Here is a 22,627-nt window from a genome sequence, read left to right on the forward strand (position 1 = left end):
TCTTGGTCTCCTATCCTGAGTCCGCCTGAAATCCAGGATGAGCTCCTTTGTCTTTTTGATGTTTAAGGACAGGTTATTTACTGCACACCATCCCGTCAGTCTAGAGACTTCATCCCTATAAGTGGTCTCATCGTCATTTGAGATGAGACCCAAGCTGTTGTGTTGTTTGTAAACTTGATGATCATGTTTGTGGGATGAATGGGTGTGCAGTCGTAGGTGTAAAGGGAGTATAGAGCAGAGCTAAGCACACATCCTTGCAGTGCTCCTGTACTATGTGTCAGGACTGGGGAGGTGTGGGGACCAAGTCTCACTGTTTGGTGGTGGTTGGTCAGGAAGTCCTTAATCCATAGCCTCATGTTCGTGGATGCCCTGGTCCTGTAGCTTCCTGACTAGTATCCTAGGGACAATACGTAGTATTAAAGGCAGAGCTATAATCCACGAACAGAAGCCTCACATATGCTCCTTTCTGCTTTAGGTGAGACATTACAATGTGGAGCATAGTGTTTAAGGCATCCTCTGTGGATCTGTACACCCTATAGGCGTACTGGTGCTGGTCCAAGGTAGGAGAGAGAGTTGTCTTCTTGTGCCCCAGAACAAGTCTCTCAAAGCACTTTGAGACAATTGGTGCTAAGGCCACTCATCTATAATCATTGGGGGAACTGATGTTGGATTGCTTAGGCACTGGGATGATGGTAGCAGATTTTAGACAGGCCGGGACAGTGGCATACACCAGGGAGAGATTTAAGATATCTGTTAAAAGCTGATGAGAACAGTCCTTGAGAACAGTTTTTGCATCAATCCATAAATTACAAACTGATTATACTAAATTTTTACTGAACGAAGTATGAAATAAATGTATAGGAGGTTTTTTTTCCTTTTAGAATTTTGTTTGTTTTAATTCTGTGGTTATTTATACCGTTGTTTACTAATAAGCACACAAGTGAGTAACACTAAAGTAGCTGCTGTTTAGAAGTCAGTCTCACTTACGTTGGTGCTTGCATACTATGCTTGTTATTAACTGACAGGATCTGGATGCAATTAAGAGTACAAAGTGCTCAGAAAATGTGAATTAAAAAGAAATGACACAGTTAAACATCTAAAGATATAGCCAAAATACCAACAATTCTTCTAAAGGTAAATTTAACGCAAATGCACTTTTCTGAATAAGAACAGCTAATTAAACAATGAGATCAACGAAAGGTAATAACGACTCACATGTATGTGATGTATTAATGTTTCTCGATTATCTGAGTGGTTAGTACTAATGAAGCTCATTTTAAGTTGGTTACCTTAAGATACATCCGTAGTGCCACAGTTTGATAAGTAGTACCCAATATCGTACATTGGGAGAAAGGGTGCGAAATGGTAGGAGTCCTTTCAAGCTCAATACTGATTTGGAAGGGAGGTCCCAGCCCACTTTTCCGATTGGTCCATATTATCCCTGAAGGCGAGACCAAACCACACCTTCCAGAGATTCGGCTGGTTATCGCAAGGTTTCGTCGCTGAGAGGCGCGCTTTATTTATTTTTTGGCCAGTAGGAGCGACTTCTATCCTCGTCTAGCTCACGCTTGTAATTCCCTAGGCGTGTTCAACAAGAGAAGCAAATGGAAAGCATACAGAGCCACAGTGAAACTGATATCGTCTCGCTTTCCTAGTGAGAAACTCCCTATCCAAGCATTGCCAGAACCGCTGTCGAACAGAGACTCTCCGAAGCTCCCCGCGCTCACATGACTGACCAACTAGGAGAGTGCTGGTTGCCATGGTAACTGAGGGTGGCAGGCCGGGTTCGCGCGTTGAAGAGGGAGAAGCTCGCGAGGCGGTACAAGTGCAAGTGAAGTAACGGGCCGGATCTGGGAGACATAGAGCGGCGCAGATCGCCGGGATGGAGGACGGCTTCTCCGGCTACAGCAGTGGCAGCCTTTACGACACGTCCTCGCTGCTCCAGTTTTGCAACGGTACGGTCAGCAGCCGCTCGCGTTTCGGCGCTGTAAAGCAAAAAGGGGACGTGGCGATTGCGGGGGCGATTCTTGTCTGCCTGTCTACAGCAAGTCACTTGACATGACGGGAGATGGGAAAACTTTTACTTCTCCCCCTGTTAATGGAGTGGCATGTGTTTTTTAACAGAAGATGAAGGAAAACACCCGTAATGAGTGCTTTTTGAAAGCTGCTTGTTGTCGAGTGTCTTAAGAGTGGCGGGAGGCGAGCAACACGTCTGATAGGGAGTAATACGACTGGGCTAAATTTAGTTAGACTAGGCGACCCCGAGGCCTGCCGGCGCCCCGAGAGTGAGATGTTTGAGGACAGCGAATCATTTGGAGAAGCCGCCTTGTGTAAGAGCGGCCCAACAGTGAGCAACTGTGCAGGCTTCTTTGTAGCTTGAAATTCGAGTGAGAAAATTCTGCGCACACTAGAAACTCTGCTCCGTATGGTAAGAGGCTCCCGTGTTCAGCCTGAATTTGGGGTAAGAGGAGGCGGTGGATGACGACCGTGTAGTCTGTCATGAATAAGTCCAAACCTATATATGAAGAGAAATCAGTTGCCAAAATCCTTAAGTATGTAAGAGTAATCCATCAAAGAGCTTCAAGGTGTAGATAAGCAGCTGACTTTTACGCAGAGACAAATGTGTTGAGCAAAAGTGTTAATAATGTTTAGTAGCTATGTATCTTTGTACTGTAAGTGAAGGCAGTAAGATGTGCAGTTGAGTGTATGAATGGAGGTATGCGCCTTCAACTGAATCTCCACTGTGTAAAGGTCCTCCTAGTTCTAGTATAGCACTAGGTTAGCCATACAAACCTTGGTAGTAAGACAGGTTTGAAGTATGGAGCTGAGTTTTTAAATAGCTTGTGTGAAATGATAGACTGTGTAGGTGTAAGGCTTTTAGGGTCATAGTGAAGACACAGAAGTATGAAATAAATAGGGGCTTGGCGTCCTCTGTGTGGAGAGGCTGTCTTTTCGTGCAGTCCAGTGGCGTAGTTGACGTTCACAATGATGTCAAAGTGTCAACTAAGATGAGTCTCAAGTTGTTGTGGGTTTGTTTTTGTTTAGTGGATTTATTTAACATTCAGAGTAAGCTAAGGTATAAGCTATAAAACCGATTTTGAGAAACTGAACAAATGCAATTAAAAATTAATTTTGAATTTAATTTAAATCGCTCGAGAAATTAATTCTGCATCAAAGTTCATCCTGACATGGGAACATGCTGGGTCTGCCGATCATGTGTTTTCTATTGCCATCCTTTCAACACAAAAGGATTACCTTTCATAATTGAATATTAATAATGTAGGCGGAGTGCTTATTTAAATTTGGAAATGAAATTTTTAAATAGATTTAAATTCCATTTTTTATTTTTTGTCCTGCGGTGGGTTGGCACCCTGCCCAGGATTGGTTCCTGCCTTGTGCCCTGTGTTGTCTGGGATTGGCTCCAGCAGACCCCCGTGACCCTGTGTTCGGATTCAGCGGGTTGGAAAATGGATGGATGGATGGATTTTTTATTTTTAGGGTTTTTTTTTTTTTTACTTTATCCTTTGAGGAAATTTTCTTTAGTGTTCGGTTAGTTGGGGTTAATAAATATGAAATGTACCTTTCCAGTGGCAGTGGTTAAAAAGAAACTGCTGTAATTGATACTATAGGTGCTTTAAAGAGAATAGCATTTGGACATCTTATCCAGGAGCCTTGTGTGGTCCGCATTTGGCCCATTTTTCTTCTGTGGCAGTTTCACAGAGTGTGGTGATTGTAAATCCTGGCCATAGAACAAGCTGTCTTCAAGTTAAGCCATGAAGTTACCTGAAGTAAGGAACAGAAGTGTGGAAGTTTCTTTTTAGAGTTTAATTTATTCCCTGTTATTTACTTTATTTTTCTGGTTAATGTTAGTCTCTTTATAATTGGTTCTTCTGCTGGCTTCTGTTTTGGATCAGTGTTTTGAGATTTTTTTTTGATCTGGTTAGTGTTTAGTTAATATTTTGACTGACTAATTGTAAGGACTTTTTATTTATTATACATTTAATGCTCTTCTGCTTCCAAGTATGCAGTACTTTCAGTCATCAAATTCTTCAGCAGAAGTGTGTGGAGAAACACTACTGGGGCTCCTTTATACCAATGGCAATAAGTCTGCATAATTCCTCACTGTGACTGTAACTGTGAAGCCAGATGCTTTCTTTCTTTTTAGTCTTGTGTGTGTGTGTGTGTGTGTGTGTGTGTGTGTGTGTGTGTGTGTGTGTATTTATTTATTGATCTTCTGTAAAAAGGCAAATCCCCCGGCCCCGGGTAAAAATTAGGGTCTGTCTGCACTGTATTAGTGTATGCTCCCAACCTGTCTGTCTGTACTCTAGAGACTCCAGCAATTTGTCTCTCTTGATTACTTATTGAAGTCACATGCAACTCAACGAAAATGTATTTTATTCACTTCATTATTTCTAGTCTGGATCCTAAATTATATTTTAAAAGAAACCTACTTATTCATCCATTTTTAAACCTTCTTAACTCAATTTCAGGGGTGGGTACAGAGGAGCTCATTCTGTGGAAGCATTGGGAGCAAGTGTTGGAAGGCATCCTGCACTGCTTGGCTAGTCCATTGGCATGTGCATTCACTGGCACACCTGGCCATTTTAAAGTCCACAATGAATTTAACCTTCACATCTTAGGGATGTGGGAAGAAATTGGATAACTTTATGGAAATGTTTGCATAGAAACGGAAAGAACTTTTATAAATTTCACACTGATAATATCCAGTCTGGATTCAAACCAGTCTTATGGAGTTGTGTAATACTGCAGCACTAATCGCTGCTACACACAAAAGAAACTATGCTTTTTATACTTATAAATACCTGTTAGATTTAACATGTTTATTTACATTCTCCATGATCAGAGCGAAACTGATTTTGCTGTGATTACAAAGCAGAGTCTAGCACCTTCCTCTCACTTTGCGATGTTAGCCTTAAGGTGGAAAAGGAAAAGACAATCCATCCATCCATTGTCCAACCCGCTGAATCCGAACACAGGGTCACGGGGGTCTGCTGGAGCCAATCCCAGCCAACACAGGGCACAAGGCAGGAAACAATCCTGGGCAGGGTGCCAACCCACCGCAGGACACACACAAACACACCCACCCACCAAGCACACACTAGGGCCAATTTAGAATCGCCAATCCACCTAACCTGCATGTCTTTGGACTGTGGGAGGAAACCGGAGCGCCCGGAGGAAACCCACGCAGACACGGGGAGAACATGCAAACTCCACGCAGGGAGGACCCGGGAATCGAACCCAGGTCCCCAGATCTCCCAACTGCGAGGCAGCAGCGCTACCCACTGCGCCACCGTGCCGCCGGAAAAGACAATTTTGTTGAAAAAAGACCATTTAACCAAGACAGGAGACAGGATATATGTATTTGTTCTTTTTAAACTATTAAGAAACAGGGATTCTGTGATTCTCATCTTCATCTAAGGAGTAGTGGTTGAGGTGATGGAACCCTAAAATGTATACCTCAATAGAAATCTAGATTTGTCTGCAAGTACCGAAGCCATATACATAAAGGGCTATAGTGAGCAGTATTTCCCAAGACAAATCATTTTTTTAGTGTGGGTGGAACACTTATTTGGTTAATCTGTGTGCCAGGCTCTGTTTTGGGCTCCAAGACTTGACTCTGGCAACAGAGAATAGGATGCTATTAAAGACTTGTGTAGCGCAATCTCCATGACACCCCGGTCAAACCATGGAGCACCCTTAGCAGAAGACTGATTGTACTATCATTCTACAGGGAGTGCTGCCACGGGCTTTTTTTATCAGCTGCCATTAGTTGTTGCATTCTAACCTCATTATAACCTCATATTTTGTTGCAATTTTAGTATGTTTATTTTAATTCGATTATCTATGTTTATTGTTTATTTTGCATTTGTAGAAATTCAGCTTTGAATCTGCTTTTTTAATTATGAACATTGAATAAAATTAAGACTTTTTCCTGGAAAAGTCAATGATTATTTTTTATTTTCACAAATGTTTTTCCATACTACGGGTAATTATTCACATATTAATATTCATGAAGAGGGAGGTAGGGCTTTTTTCCTTTCACTGTTGAAAGGCATAGCTTACAAATCCTCCCAGTTGTCTCCCATGAGGCTTCATCACCGAAGAAAATTGTCAAGATAATACAGATGTAGATTGTATGATCAATTGCAACACAAGATCCACTTTCTGTTTTCAACTAGGGCAGCAGGTTTATCTGCTACTAGCACAGAAATCTGTACAGCTAATGGCAAAATGTATTGAGTTCATAATGTGGGGTCTGCCACAGAAACGTGACTTGTTTGCATTTTATATCTTACTGTTGATTCATATTAGATGGAGAGGCATTTTTTGGCAGGAGAGCAGCTTCATTAACATCATAAATGTTTGTGCAGTAAGGTTGCCATTTTCTGTTAAATGCTTGCCCACTTTTGTTAATAAACCTGACTGTGGACATTATGAATTACATATTAACTTGATGTAGCTTGTTTGCCGTATTTTGTGTTTGCTTTCCTCTTTTGCAGATTTATTATTTAACCACAGGTTCAGGTCATTTTTCTTTTTAATCATTGTTAAATGTAAGAATAATGGTATCTGGGATCTAGAATACATATAAAATACTTTTGAAATTTTAGTAGTAAATTGGTAGATTAGTATAGGAAGAAATAGAATGGTTGCAGCTTGGGTACATATCTCCAAAAGCATCTATTGTCCTGGGTTCAGATTCTACATGAGATATTTTTCATGTAGCGATTGCACATTCTCCCTGTGTCTTTGTAGGTTTTCCTACAATGTAGGTTTTCCTACAATGATGCAAGTTGAACTGGTTAGTTTAATTGGCCGTGTGTGCGTGTGTGCGTGTGTGTTTGCATGTATGTGTGAGATTAAGTGTGAGATTAAGACCTGTGATGGATTTATGTACGGTCCAGGGCTGTTTTCTTCACCCAGTGTTGCTTGGGTAGGTTTTGGCCTCTACAGCAATAAACTGAATCAGGCAGGGTTGAGAACATTGTACTATATAGGAAGAAATCATTGCTCATAATCAGAGGAGGTAAATGATCAAAATAGCAGATAATCTTTTGTTTCTTTAGATTTGAAATGATATGTGTCAGTCACATTTTTTGTTTGAAGCAGTGAGTAAACATTTTAAAAGTGAAGTTAGAGTTTTAAGTACAGTAGACCTGACAGCTAATGTGATGGCATTTGTCACATTTATTATTATTGTTTCTCTTAATTTCTTTTAACAAATTTGATGTGTTTTCAAATGGCAGTTCAAAAATGATAAAAAGATTTCTTACATTTTCCCTGATTTGGACTGCTAAAAAAGAATCAAAAATCAAATACTTGTGAGTATTTCTGCTTCAGCATGGTCACTGCCTTTGTGAAGTCTGCACATTCTCTCAGTATCGATACAGAGTTTTGCCCCCTTTCTGCCATGTCAAAGGCCTCATGTATTTGTTAATTTAGCTGGTGTGACTTTAGATTTACTCAGTGCAGGTATGGAGCAAGAATCAACTATATGCTTGTGCCTGTGTTTAAGATGTTGATGGCTTTGCAAGTAGCCCTGGTACTGACATAAGTACTTCTTGCATTCTGCTAATTGCTTTTGTTCCTGTTGTCTAGAAACAAAATCATTCAGTTTCTTGCAGATTCATTTTTATTAGTTATTTTGAAATTAAAAGAAAAAAAACTAATAGTGGAAGATATAACTACCATGACACACATGAACACATCAATGCAAATCCATTATGCCAGTCTAGTTTAACGATATAATAGCATGGATTTGGACTGTAGGAACCCTTCATTGTTTATTCATAGAGATCCACTTATTCAAGTAGATAGATTGTTAGAGCCAGTGTCTCGTATCCGGGCAGTGTTAGGTACATGGTCCCAGTCCAGCATAGGCAGTATGACATCCATTTTTCCACAGTCTTTTTGTACTTTACACAGAGCAGATGAGATTAATACTATGATGCTCTTACAGTTTCTGTCATTAAGTATACAAAGATAATATCATCTGCTGGTATTTTCTTTTGTCTGTTTATCTTCCATGATTTTAGTCTGTTATGTTTTACCATTTTATTTATAAAATGACTGACTGATAGATTTTCTATTCTTTATACCTTTCTATATCAAATGCATTATTCTTGCAATCAAGCATCTACATTGTTTTTTGTCTAAGAATTACATTGCAAAATTTCAGCAGTGACCCCAATCGCCTTAACAAAAAATCTTTAAATGAAGGAATTTCTTTCTCATTACCTTAATTCCTTCATATACTTGGTGAATCATTTTCAGTGACCGAAAGACTAAAAGGCCCACAAATGTTCATAAATTTTATTTTCATTGATTACTTGCCTGAGCACTCTCAGTTTAATCAGATTTTGTGACTCCTGCATGTTTAATGTTTCAGGCACTTAAGCTTTGTTTAAAAAGCTAAATAATCCGATCCAAGGGAGAAACACAATGATTCTGGTTGGTGTATCAGGCACCTCTGTACCTTAAGATGGAAGTAACCTAGAGAGCAATACAGGATAGGAAGGCCAAGTCATTTATCACAAAGGTTCATTGCTGTGAATTGGTATGCCGAAATTGGTTATAGAGATTGCAGGCATAATTTAAAAAACCAAAAGCAGCTTTAGATAGGTCTTAGTAGCTTAAAAGTAGTTATGATATAAAATTGTTTCTTTTAAAATAACTAACCTGTAATATTTGTATTCATATTATCACGGAGGTGCAATGATTACCATTGCTGTCTATTCCAATTTTAAGATCATGGGTTCAATTCCAGGCCTAGATAACATTCTTCCCTTATCTGTATGGGTTTCCTGGAGGTACTGAATTGTATTGCCACATACCAAAGACTAGCATGCTAGTTTAAACTGGTCCAATATGAGGGACTATTTGCCATCAGTACTGCTTGGGAATGTCTCCACATGACTCTAATGTGTAAAGTTGAGTACTTAAACATGTTTTGTTTGTATATTGTAACATATTCCAATGAAAAAATTGACTTAAAAATGTAATTTGTATTTAACAATGTCAGTAATTACAATAAATTACTGAACTTGATTACAGACATTTTCATGAGTACTACAAAAACTGATAACATTTTGATAAAGTATAGGAATTGTCAATTTGGAACAGTGTTCAACCTTTCATAGGCAGACTTCAGTTGAGTCTGGATTGCTGTAAATGTTTTCATTAAACTGAAAACTGTTTCATATTTATTATAAAATTTGAAAGGTGCAATTTTCTGAAAAGTTCAAGTGATTTGCTTATGAGAGGAGACTTTCTAAGGTGGTTTTGAGGGTTCAGGGTCTTAATGTAGAAAAAAAAAGTCCCGTTCACTGTACATGCGTTTTTCATTCTTATCTCGGTTTGCAAAATAATTGCCTCTTGTTGACTGCTGAGTAAATGTATGTCTCATTTAAACCCATTCAGGAAGTGAAATGTTAATGTACACATATAAAAAGCAGAAGTCAGTCAACAGGTTTGGGGGGATCGAAACAACAAAAAACATGGTCTTTGAAGGAATTTAAATAAAAATGAAAACACAAAAAAGCAACCTCTCCATAGCACTATCTGTACCTATGGCATTTATCTGTTAAAGAAACTGGCAAAATAACAATCAAAATGATGTATAAAAACAAACTAAAATGTACATTTCTTGGGTTTTAGTTGATGAACCTCCCTTGGAGCAACAGCTTTTTCAGACATATGACAGGTGCACCTGGACTTGTGTCGCTGACTTTTGGTGAACAGCTTCTTGTGTGTGGGCTGCAGTAACCTCTTTGGGTGCCTTAGTAACCTGATGTGACTGGAAAAACTCTCTCATTGTTTCAGCATTTTGGACACTGCCTCCTTTTTTTAGTGTTTTTATTTGTTCTTCTGACTTTTGAGATGATGTGTTGCATATAAAGGAAAAAATCACATTTATAAGAAGGTTTAATACACAGATAAACTTTCTCTGTGTACTGTTGTTGCAATCATTTTTGTATCTAGCTGTTAGTTCTTGTTATGTCAGTCAGTCAGGCATTTTCTGACCTGCTTAGTCCTGAATAGGGTCGCATGAGGAGCTTGAGTTTATCCCAGCCAGTGTAGAATGCAAGGCAGAAATTAACCCTGACCAGGGTGCCAGTTCATTGCAGGGCAGAAACACATACAAACACACCAGGGCCAATTTAGCATCACAAATCCACCTAACCTGCATGTCTTTGGACTGTGGGAGGAAATCCGAGCACCCAGAGGAAACCCACGCAGACATGGGGAGAACCTGCAAAATCCATGCAGAGAGTACCCAGGATGTGAACCCTGGTGTCCTTGCTGCATGGCAGCTGCACTGCCACTGTGCCACCCACTTGTTATGTTATTTAATGTCTTAAGTGTTCTGTAATTCCCATTTAAAGGTACGTTAAGGTGTTCTTTTAATATCTGTGTCACTGGCTGTTATGATCTTTTTACTTTTGCACTTTAGCAGCAATCTCCCTTTGAAATAAGTTATTAGGGGATAACAAAAAACAAAGGAATCAAATTACATGTTGGTGCTGGTGAACAGAAGGGAATGTGTGAGTTTTAGAATTTTAACTGCATTGGAGGAGGGCAGAAGTACTACATTTTCAAATAAATTAAGTTCCTGTTGCCTAGAAAGTAGAAGATGGGAAATCAGAATGTATGAAAGGCTGTGGTTTGTCTCAGGGTAGCTTTTTGATGGAACCACAAGGCAGGAAGACTTAATGACGATTGTCTGTATTTATTTGGTTAAAAGAAGATGTATTTTGATTGGTGAATGGTTTGTAAGTTTTTGGTAAGGAAATAATAAAAGATGAAATGTTAAAGAGATGATCTCAGTAAAATAAGTAATCATCATACAACATATTTGGAGGTTCCTTGAGATTATCTGGAGCACCATTTACCACTGAGGGAATTTGGTAGAATGGCATCAGCCTGTAATTTTCGTTTTCTGTGGATTATCTTCTTGGCTGTGAAAAGATGAACTTTATTATGGAAATGACTTTGCCGTCTTCCCTTGAGTGAGAAAGAGCAATTATTTTTCAGACTGTCATAGATATTTCTGGATCTGAGCAATGATGATTTGCCACAAGACAGAGAGTTTAAAACCACATTTGTTTGAAGTTATATTTCTGTTGTGCACCGTTGTCATGATAATATAGTCAGTATTTTGTACACATTTGGGAATGTTTGATTTCCCCTTGCCAGATATACTGAGATTACACCCATCTGGGTGGAGTGGTGGCTCTGAGGCTAAGGATCTGCGCTGGTATCATGAAGGTTGCCGGTTCGAATCCCCATCACTGCCAAAAGAGATCCTACTCTGCTGGGCCCTTGAGCAAGACCCTTAACCTGTAATTACTCCAGGGGCGCTGTACAATGGCTGACCCTGCACTCTGACCCCAAGGGGTATGCGAAAACTAACAAATTCCTAATACGAGAAATCGTATAAGGCGAAATAAAGAACAAAAAAACAAACACAAAAAAAAAATCTCTTTACAACAATGCAGTAGGTGTTGGTTATTTTGTTAAATTTGGGGATGTATTTATCAAATTGTTACTTATGTTTACTGTTTAGTTTACATAAATGTCAGTGTACTACATTTTCCTTGATGCTATCAAAATATTTTTAGTGGTAACAGAGTATTTCCCCCTACTTTTACCATTATGTTAAGAATAGGAATCTCTGACCTGAATATTTTATGTCATATTTGTTTAAGCTACTTACTGAGCAGTGGTTGCAGTTCTCAGCAATGTACTGTAATTTGTTGTCCTTGTGCGTTTGTGTTGTTTGTGATTAGTTGATGCAAGGATGCTGTATATTCATTTGAATCCATTAATAAACTCAAACAGCAGTCTGTTCATTTCCATTCTTAGAAGTACTTTTTGTTAAAGGAAAACAGCATTTTTAATTTCCTGGTTTAGAAAAATGCCAAGCCACAAGTTTGTAAAAGGCTTTTCAAATATAGATAAAAATACTCTTAAGTTAATGGATAAAATATCAAACAGAATAAGCTAAAAGAGTACTTTTGCCCCAAAAAGTGGGAAAAGTGTGTGTGTGTGTGTGTGTGTTTGTGGCCGGGCAGGGGAGAATACGTGAGGTGTGTGGTTGATATGCGAATGTGGCTGAATGCCTGTGATGTTGCACATTAAGCTAAATGTTGTCAGTTCATTTCTCACCACCAAAGACTCACTATGTGATGCTGTACAAGTCAATTAACCTTCCAGTGCTCCAGTTATTTTAAATAAGGAGAAACATTTATGTTATGCATTTGTACTGTTTACTGTATTTGTTTTATTTCAGACTATTTTTATCTGAGTTTGAATAGGGATCAGGGATGGTGGCCATATTACACTGGATGTCTGACAGAGTAGATCTGTGGATTCTTGGGATTTTTCCCATAACCTTGGCCATCTCTATAGTGCTAGTCACCAGGGAGTTAGAATCGTCAAACTTAGTGATGTCGTTTTTTAAAGTCTCCACTGTTTTTGTTCCTTAACTCATTGTTGTAATACCATTTTTTGTTCCTCATGATTACATTGAAAACCAAAACTCTGTCAAGTTGTCAACTGAGATTTCCCATCAAGGATAAGTTATAATGTGTTGCATATTCTCATATTACCCCTTTTTCAGCACCACTGGTGTATTCCACAATTATTTTACTGACTATCTGTAGCCTGTATGTCACGCTTTGCAAGTTGTTATTCTCCAAAGGCTCCATAATTAAACATTTCTTTAAGGCAGGTGGGCTACTATTGGCTGGATATACAGTATATTGAGCAGCCCACTATATACACTTTTGTCAATGGGGAAAAAACTGCAGACATTCTGTTGTTAATAAGCCTGTTTTGACACATTTTAAGGTAATGAAAAATTCAACACTTGTTTTTAGAAGATGACACATAGGTGTTCTCCAAAGGCAGTTAATTCATAAACTTAGCATCATTTACTTATTTGCAGCTATCATATTTTGCAGCTGAAAGGGAGTGGAGAGTGGTGAAAGCAATAGCCATCAGTTTTTATAAGACATAATATTATGTCTTATTTGTTTGACAATAGTTCCTTTCACATTTTAGTATTTTACAGGAAAAAGAATTGTGGTAGTGGCAATTAATTGCCTTATGCTAGTTATAAAAGAAACACATTTTAAGAAATAGTAAATGTAATCAGTTATTCGGTTTTAAATGTAATATTTGAAGTACTGTTACTCTAATATAGATTTTTGATAATTCAGACCCATCTGCAGTTTAAAGCCATGTGAATCTTTACTTTTTGTCATTCTCACACTGAACTAAACACAAATATTTTTTACACATAAATCTGTTTTTGATTGTAGCACTTAAGTGAAGAAAGCAGGTGAACCACTAAAAGGGGTACAGTGCTATTTTAAAAATAAATTGATGTATTTTGGATAAGAGCAACAACTTACAATTGTTCAGTTAAAGTTTTGATTCTAGACAAATTATTATGAGTCAGTAGAACAGTAATTTGTTTAGAGCAAAATTTTGGTAATACATCACCATCCAATCAGTAGTATCAATGATTGAAATAATGAAGTTTAGATGGCTCCCAAGAAAAGAAGTGAAAAGCTTATAATTTCTGTACTTTCATCTTTCAGAACAAGGTATTTTATATTTGAGACTGGATGTATTTTTGACAGACCAATGCCCTGCTAAAATACATGAAGTGTTGATCATGTCCTTCTGAAAACATTGAGCACTTAAGGCTCAGCAGACAGGTCAGCAAAAGGGAAAAGGACTTTAGAGCATTTTACTAGTCTAGCTTTAGACCACATAGTTGTCTAGTTTCTTTAGTGCTAATTTTTAGTTGTTTAAGTAAGCAAAAACAAATGGATGGTGTTGTAGTGTAAATATTCTCCGCCAAGACTGAAAAATAATTGCTAGTCTATCTGCTTCATACAATTCAGGTTTTTGGGGATTGGCACTTACATTGGCAGTGCAGCATGCAGTGAAGGAACTGAGCCTGGATGGGGCAGCAGTTTATTGGCAGTCACACTCTTGTACACCTGCACGCAGTCCTAATTTAGATTCTGCAGTGAACCTAACTCGAAAATATTTGGGCTGTTGGAAGCAAATCATTTTACCCAGACAAAAACCACAGAAAGTGACCAGCCAAGGATTTTAACCAAGGTTGCTAGAGCTAGGAGGCAGCAGCATCAATCAATGCAACAAAGTGCTTATAGATCACTAAATTTGACTGTGAAGGTGCAACACAGACATGTGCAGTGAATGTGTCACACAGAAGATGTGTTGCACAAGTAAATTGGAATTTAGAGAAAAGAATATTAAGTTACTGAAAAAAGATGGATGAACATTCTGTAACAGTGTGAGATGTATGTATTCAGTGTCGAACTCTAGCAGCTAAATTTGAACTGTTAGCAGAAACCATTAAAGAATGTTTGAGTATAAACAAATTAAAAATTAGGGATACACTAAGGGAAAAGTTAGAGACACATTAAACAGGCATAACAGAGTACTTCTAATTCTGAGAGGACTGAGAAGGACAACCACAAAAAAAAAGGAGGTTTTTAACAAAAATGAAGATCTTTAGGCTGCTATCAAACAAATAAAAAAACATTTGTTTGTATTTATTTGAGAATAGTAATAGACTTATCCATGGTTGAAGTGCACCTCTGAATAATGATTGCTTTCGTTTGCATATGCTCAGACCTTAAGGTTGTATTAATAAATAACGTGCACACAATAATCCGGTGGGACTGGATAAACTCAATGCAGTTAACTGTAGTTCTTTATTGCCAGTAATACCTTGTTTTCTTTTCTCTTGTGTGGTAGTTGAACTAGTTTAATTGTTTTACTTAATTCCATATTTTTGTTTAAACATTACCTTTGTGGAATATGACCCAGACACAGACAGGCGGACACTGTAAGTACAAAACCCAGCACATGTTTATTATACATTTATATACAAGTAACACAGCACACAACCCAGTACTCCCCCAAAGTCCAGGCCTCACACAATGCCTCTCTCTCTAGGTCCGCCTCCATTCCTCTTCTCTCCTCTCCTCCCGAGCTCGGTCTTTCTTCCTCCCGACTCCAGCCATCGAATGTAGGGAGGCGGCCCCTTTTATATCCACCCGGATGTGTTCCAGGTGCCTCCCAATGAGCACCTGCCGTCACTCCCTGGTGTGGCAGAAGTGTCGGCTGTGCACCCAGAAGCACTCCGGGTGTCCCTGGTCTTCTTCCCCCCAGCACTTCCGGGTGTAGCGGAAGTATTGAGGGCCAAGGCTCCTCATGCATTTGGGCATCCCCTGCCGGTGACCACAGGCCCCTATAGGGTTGAGCTTCCATGCTCCTTTCCCTTGGTCCCCATAGCCCAGGGGTGGGCAAAGTCAGTTCTGGAGGGCCGCAGTGGGTGCAGGTTTTTGTTCCAACCCAGTTACTTAATTAGAAAACAATCCTTGCCAATAATTTAATTTTATGGTTTGTTAGTGCTTTAAATCTGCCATGTCAGGTCATTCTCATATCCTAGATTTTTTTTCCTTTCTAAAGAAAATCACTTAAATGATTTGAAGTCTAAAACAAATGACTAATTCTCAGCCCTTCACTTTTTTTCTCTTCACTTTCCTACCAAGTACTTAATAAAACCAAATAGTGCATGATAAATACACATAGGTGTAAATGGAAACAAACTAAATGGAGAAATGTTGGTTTCTTTTGTTATTTGTATCTTATTGCTAATAAGGAGCAATTAAAAAACAAAATACAGCTGTTTAAGACTAAAATAAACAATAAGGATTCAAAATCTTAGCAATTGAGACAATTAAAATGAAGCAGAAGTGTTACTTGAGCAATAAGTGCTTCTTATTAAGCAATTGGGTTGGAATGAAAACCTGCAGCCACTGCGGCCCTCCAGGAATGACTTTGCCCATCCCTGCCATAGCCCTTCCGGGCTTCCCGGCTGGGTACTGCCCCCAGCCGCTCGCCACACCTTGTTTTTTGTGTTCTAAATAAAGAACAAGTTTATTAAAAATCCTTTGTGGTAACTTATTATCAAAACTGCTAAAATGACTAGTTTCTTTTTGATATCTAGTGCTACAGTATCTTTGTTGAAGGTTTCTGTAATATACAAATATTTTCAGTTATACTGTGTGCTAATGGCAAAAATATATTTATAGTAATATAAACATTTGGGTATCAAACAACTCTCTGATAATGATACCTTGGTCAAAGACTAAGTTTCATGGTGGAGCCTGCAATGGAATTTGGGAAGAGCAGTGAGGTAATTGGATTTAGACTTACAAATTTATGGAGCCATTTGGTACATAGGAAGAATGAGTTTATATGTATTTCCAGGGAAAGGAGCGCTATTACAGAATTTTTAGAAAAGATTTTTAAGTCAGTGGGTAACCGATGTTTTATACTATTTGAAATTGGAAAAAATCAAATATACAGTTAGAGGTTCTGTACAGAATTTTTTTAAAACCTGGCAGGATATAATCAATAAAATTTTAGAATAAGCTCTTAAAGCACCAAGGAAGCAATTCTTTCCGCATCTCTTTTTCCTCTCCATTCATCTCTACTGGCCTATTAAACTCCTCAATTTAGGTATGTCTACAAGCCTTAAGTTTTACTCTGTTGACCATGCTGTTTCTCTCAGGGGTGGGGGTCGACTTGTTTCTTGTTTTTTTTTTCCCAATCCTATTATTTGTAAAAATTGATTGATTTGTATGAATGATTACAATAAAATTTAATTAAAAAAAAAAAAAAAAAAAGAATTTTTGGAAAAGAGTGTTTGGAGGACACTCTCTAGAAGAATAAGAGAAACCTGGAACTTTGAGATAGACAAGGAGAAAGTAATGATATGAAACAGATAAGAATTAAATTAGGACAGATGTTTGAGGTGAGCAAAGCAAAGTACTGATACGTGGACAACAACAACATTTATTTATATAGCACATTTTCATACAAATGATGTAGCTCAAAGTGCTTTACAGAATGAAGAAAGAGAAAAAAGACAAAATATAAAAAATAAAATTAGGCAATACTAATTAACATAGAATAAAAGTAAGGTCCGATGGCCAAGGAGGACAGAAAAAAAAAAAAAAACTCCAGATGGCTGGAGGGGAAAAAAAACATCTGCAGGGGCTCCAAGGCCATGAGACCGCCCAGCCCCCCTCTAGATATTCTACCTAACATAAATGACCTCAATCAGTGCTCATGGTATTCAGGCTTCACATGGAAGAATCTTGATGATGATGGTCATGTGGACTTCTGGCCTTTAATCCATCAATGTAGGGACATCACGGTGCTTTGATCGGGTGGTGGTGGTGCAGATTGCCACCACAGAAAACCAGAAATAGAACAGCAGAGAAAGTAGGGGTTAGTATGATGATACTTAAATGCATATAGAGAATATCATTATTAAACTAAAAATGAAGATATGAGAAAGCCATGTTAAAATATTGTGTTTTTAGCAGTTTTTTAAAGTGCTCCACTGTGTTAGCCTGGCAAATTTCTATTGGTAAGCTATTCCAGATTTTAGGTGCATAACAGCAGAAGGCTGCCTCACCACTTCTTTTAAGTTTAGCTATTGGAATTCTACACTACGGCATTCCAGCCAAGGTGGGCAATCTGATCAAGAGCTTATATGAGGGAATAACCTGCAGAGTGATCCATGGAGGGCAGCTCACCAACAGCTTCCAAGTGAAGACGGGAGTCCGACAGGGATGCTTGTTATCCCCGTTCCTCTTCCTCATCGCTATCGACTGGATCATGAAGACATCCACTAGTGAACGCAGGAATGGAATCCAGTGGACCTTGTGGAGCCAATTGGAAGACTTGGAGTTTGCAGATGATCTTGCACTTCTTTCCCACAGTCAGCAGCAGATACAAGAAAAGACAAATGTGTTGGCAGCCACATCATCACAGGTTGGACTCAACATACACATGGAGAAGACAAAGATTATTAAGATCAACTCCAGCAGCAACAACCCAGTCACCTTAAATGGAAGTTCCCTGGAGGAGATACAGTCCTTCACCTACCTGGGAAGCATCATCGAAAGGGCAGGGTGGAACAGATACAGACGTCAAGGCAAGGATCGGCAAAGCAAGAGCCGCCTTTATCCAGCTCAAGAACATCTGGGCTTCCAGAGAACTGACCTTGACCACCAAGATCTGTCTGTTCAACACAAATGTGAAGTCAGTACTGTTGTACAGGGTCGAAACCTGGAGGACAACCAAAAACACCATCCGAAGAATCCAGACTTTCATCAACACCTGTCTCAGAAAGATCCTCCACATTCGCTGGCCAGACACCATCAGTAACACTAATCTATGGGAAAGGACCTGCCAACATTCAGTAGAAGCAGAAATCTGGAAGAGAAGATGGGGATGGATAGGGCACACGCAAACCACAAACCAGCATCACCAGACAGGCTCTCAGATGGAACCCCCAAGGAAAGTGGAAGAGAGGCCGTCAAAGAAACGCCTGGCGACGTGACCTCGAGGCAGACATCATAAGGATGGGCTACACCTGGAGTCAACTAGAAAGAATGGCTCAGGACAGAAACCTCTGGAGATCTACCTTTGGCGGCCCATACCCCGGAAGGGGTGGAGGGCATAAGTAAGTAAGTAAGTAAGTAAGTATTGGAATTCTAAGCAGACACTCATTTGAAGATCTGAGGTTACGATTTGGAGTGTAAGGTGAAAGAAATTCTGACATATAGGATGGAGCGAGATTATTTAAGGCTTTGTAAACCATAAGCAGTATTTTAAAGTCAATTCTAAATGACACAGGTAACCAATGTAGTGACATCAAAACTGGAGAGATGTGTTTGGATTTTCTTTTCCTAGTTAAGATACTAGCAGCTGCATTATGCACTAGTTGCAATCGATTGATGTCTTTGTTTGGGTAGTCCTGAGAGAAGTGCATTACAGTAATCTAGCCGACTGAAAACAAAAGCGTGAACTAATTTCTCAGCATCTTGCAGTGTTATAAGAGGTCTAACTTTTGCTGTCCTAGTAATCTGATTAATATGTGATTTTAAAATTCCGGTCGGAGTCGATAGTTACCCCTCCATCTTGGCTTTTAATCCTAATGGATCAAGTTTATTTCTAATACACTCATTATATCCATTTTTGCCAATCGCTAAAATTTGTTTTCTCCTTACTTAGTTTGAGAAAATGACTACTCGTCCATTCAGAAACACAAGTAAGACATTGTGTCAGTGAATCAAGAGAGTCTGGGTCATCAGGCGCTATTGTTAAACACAGTTGTGTGTCATCAGCATAGCTATGGTAGCTCCTGTTATGCCCCAAGATAATCTGACCTAACGGAAACATGTAAATCGAAAAAAGCAGTGGACCCAGGATAGAGCCTTGTGGAACACCACGTAGAATATCCTGTGTCTTTGAAGTATAATTACCATAACTAAGAGAGAATTTTCTACCTGCCTGGTAGGACTCGAACCAATTTAAGACACTTCCAGAGAGGCCCACCCGTTGACTAAGGCAATTTCTTAGAAAATTGTGATCAATGGTATCAAATGCGGCACTCAAACCTAAGAGGATGAGAACAGATAAACGGCCTCTGTCTGCATTTACCCGCAAGTCATTTACTACTTTAACGAGTGCAGTTTCTGTACTGTGATTTGTTCTAAAACCCGACTGAAACTTATCAAGAATAGCATGTTTATTGAGGTGGTCATTTGTCTGCATAATAACTGCCTTCTCTAGGATTTTACTTAAGAAAGGCAGGTTAGAAATAGGTGTAAAATTTTCAAAAGCAGAGGAGTCAAGATTATTTTTCTTGAGCAGGGGATTAATTACAGCAATCTTAAGACAGTCTAGGAAGACGCCCATATCTAATGACGAGTTTACAATGTCAAGAATACTATCAATTAGCATGCCCGATACTTCTTTGAAAAAACATGTTGGTATTGGGGTCAAGGATGCAGGTGGAGGGTCTCAGTTGAAAAATTATTTTATATAAATCAGGTAAATCTATCCTGGCGAAAGAATTTAATTTGTTTAAAATGGAGTACCGGGGTTTAAGAGGATCAGTATTGGGGAGATGTACTATATTATTTCTAATATCATTTGATTTTGTGATTAAAAAATATAGCAAAAGCCTCAAGTTTCACTGGAAGTTTTTCGGAGGCATTCCATTGAGTGACCTGAGTTTCGCAGATGATCAATTGCAGAGAATTAGACTCTGGGCGCTAATATTATTTATAATTCTAGAGAACTAACGGGCGGCACGGTGGCGCAGTGGTAGCGCTGCTGCCTCGCAGTTAGGAGACCCGGGTTCGCTTCCCGGGTCCACCCTGCGTGGAGTTTGCATGTTCTCCCCGTGTCTGCGTGGGTTTCCTCCGGGCGCTCCGGTTTCCTCCCACAGTCCAAAGACATGCAGGTTAGGTGGATTGGCGATTCTAAATTGTCCCTAGTGTGTGCTTGGTGTGTGGGTGCGTTTGTGTGTGTCCTGCGGTGGGTTGGCACCCTGCCCGGGATTGGTTCCCTGCCTTGTGCCCTGTGTTGGCTGGGATTGGCTCCAGCAGACCCCCGTGACCCTGTGTTCGGATTCAGCGGGTTGGAAAATGGATGGATGGATGAGAACTAACACTGCCTTTCCAGAAGGACTATGTTGTTGTATTCTGTTATTTTAACCTTCAATATCTCATAGTGGATAATCAGTTAAATTTTTCTCCATTTACACTCCGCTCTCTGGCATGTTCTCTTTAGATCAGACACTCTTTGAGTCTTCCATGGTACAATAGTGCTAGAGGATTTTTTAAATGTCTTTTCAGCAGCAGCTCTAACTTTAGTATTAAAATTTTCCACCGTACTATTTACATTATCCTCGCTATTGTAGTAAGCACTACAAACAGACTGGTTGCTTAGAATATTTGTAAACTTTGAAGCTTTTGATGAATCAAAGATGCGTTTTTTAACAATATGCTTCTCTTGAAATTTTTCTATTATTTCTATATTAAATAGCAAGAGAAAATGGTCTGATAAACCAGTATCAATGATCTGCCTCACATCAACTTTTAGTCCTTTAATAAGTACTAGGTCCAATGTATACCCTGCTTTGTGTGTTGGCTGACTAGCATGCTGGCTCAAATCAAAAGAGAAGAGAAGAGGAGGTTCATGAATTCTTTTACTTTCAGGTCACACTGATTATTGATATGAAAATTAAAGTCGCCAACTATTAGGGACATGTCATAGTTTGTAATTACAATTGACACAAAGTCTGAGAATTCCTCAAAGAAAGACGCATTGTATTTAGGAGGTCTATACACAGACAATACTAGAGACTGAGAAACTTCATGAATAACAATGTCAAGATAATCAAAGGACTTGAATTTACCAAAGCCGACATCTTTATACTGTAACCGGCTTGAGTAAATGTTTGTTAAACCGTCGCCTTTTTTACCTTGGTGATCCGCATGAGCAAAGCTTTAATTCGGAGGTGCAGATTCGATTAAAACAGCTGCACCATCAGAGCTAAGCCACGTTTCACTTAATGCAATAAAATTGATTTTCCTATCACTAATAAGATCGTTGATGGAAAAGTCTTGTTGGTTAATGCTCTAACGTTTAATAAAACCATATTTAATGTCTGGGAAGAGCATAACTGAATTGTAGGAGCGTTATGGGTATTCAAGATAGAAATTAAGTTATTTGTATTAGCGCCGCTCTGTGCGTATTTTTTATTTAATAAAATTTAAAAAAAAAATTTATCTATAGTCTGTTTTTATAGTTTTAATACATTGTTCATCTAGTGGTGTAATTGTAATTAAATTATTTGTATTTATGCCGCACTGTCTAGACTTTTTACCTGCATTGAGGTTAGTTATTAGATTATTAATGCAGTGCACTTGTTTGTTTGTGGAGATAAATGTTTTATAGCCTTTTGAATGTTTGCCTCCATTGGGATTACCCTTCTTACTTTGATTGCATTATTTGCAGACCCTAAACCATTTTATTTCCCATTTCTTTTGAAATAATTTGCTTTCTAATTAAAGTTTAACTTGGATTTTAGATTACTGAAAGGTTCCTCTAACTGAAATTTGTATTTAAACAATAGCTTTTATTTCATTAAGGAAATGGGTTTTGCATGGTCACAGTTGGCAGCATAGTAGAGTGATCATTGGTGTTATTGTCTTACGAATCTAGAAACCTCATTTCATCCAAATGCCTGTCAATGTGTGGAGCTTACTTAGTTTATGGATATCTTTCTGGGTTTTTCTCCATGTACTGTACTTTAGTTTTTACTCCATATGGTAAAGATATAAGTGTTAGGTGAACCAGTGACTCTAAATTGGCCTACATGAGTATGTGTCTTTGTGTGAATGTATGGTTCATTGACCATATTGTTGGTAACTGCCTTGTTATCAGTGTTGCTAGATGAGGCAAGGGATTCAACCAATACTGACCTGGGTAATTGGCCTAGAAAAGATATGGACGTTCTTGGTGGAGATATTGGGTAATATTACAGTATACAACAGATGGAGTATAGCTGTAATTTAACCCTACAAGTAGTTTCTGTAAAAGAAAATGCAGATGCTAGAATACCTGATATAATCATTGCCACTGAAATATCGGATAATAAAAACAATGAAGACAGTAACATTGC

The 22,627-nt window shown here is 38.7% G+C and overlaps 1 protein-coding gene across 7 annotated transcripts in view; it reads left to right on the top strand.

Annotated features, from left to right (window-relative positions):
* eml1 (EMAP like 1) overlaps positions 1 to 22,627 on the top strand; it is a 231,870-nt gene that overhangs the window by 41,526 nt on the left and 167,717 nt on the right. Inside the window, exon 1 of one of the 7 annotated variants that reach the window (XM_028822312.2) lies at positions 1,514 to 1,955. The exons of 5 other annotated variants lie outside the window; for them this stretch is intronic. In XM_028822312.2, the coding sequence (XP_028678145.1) occupies positions 1,883 to 1,955 (73 nt within the window). In that variant the 5' untranslated portion in view covers positions 1,514 to 1,882. Of the gene's footprint in view, positions 1 to 1,513; positions 1,956 to 3,721; positions 3,789 to 22,627 lie in introns of those variants that run through there. One more of the 7 variants, XM_051919898.1, reaches the window with a different exon arrangement.

Source organism: Erpetoichthys calabaricus, chromosome 16, assembly GCF_900747795.2.
Source record: "Erpetoichthys calabaricus chromosome 16, fErpCal1.3, whole genome shotgun sequence".
NCBI lineage: Eukaryota > Metazoa > Chordata > Cladistia > Polypteriformes > Polypteridae > Erpetoichthys > Erpetoichthys calabaricus.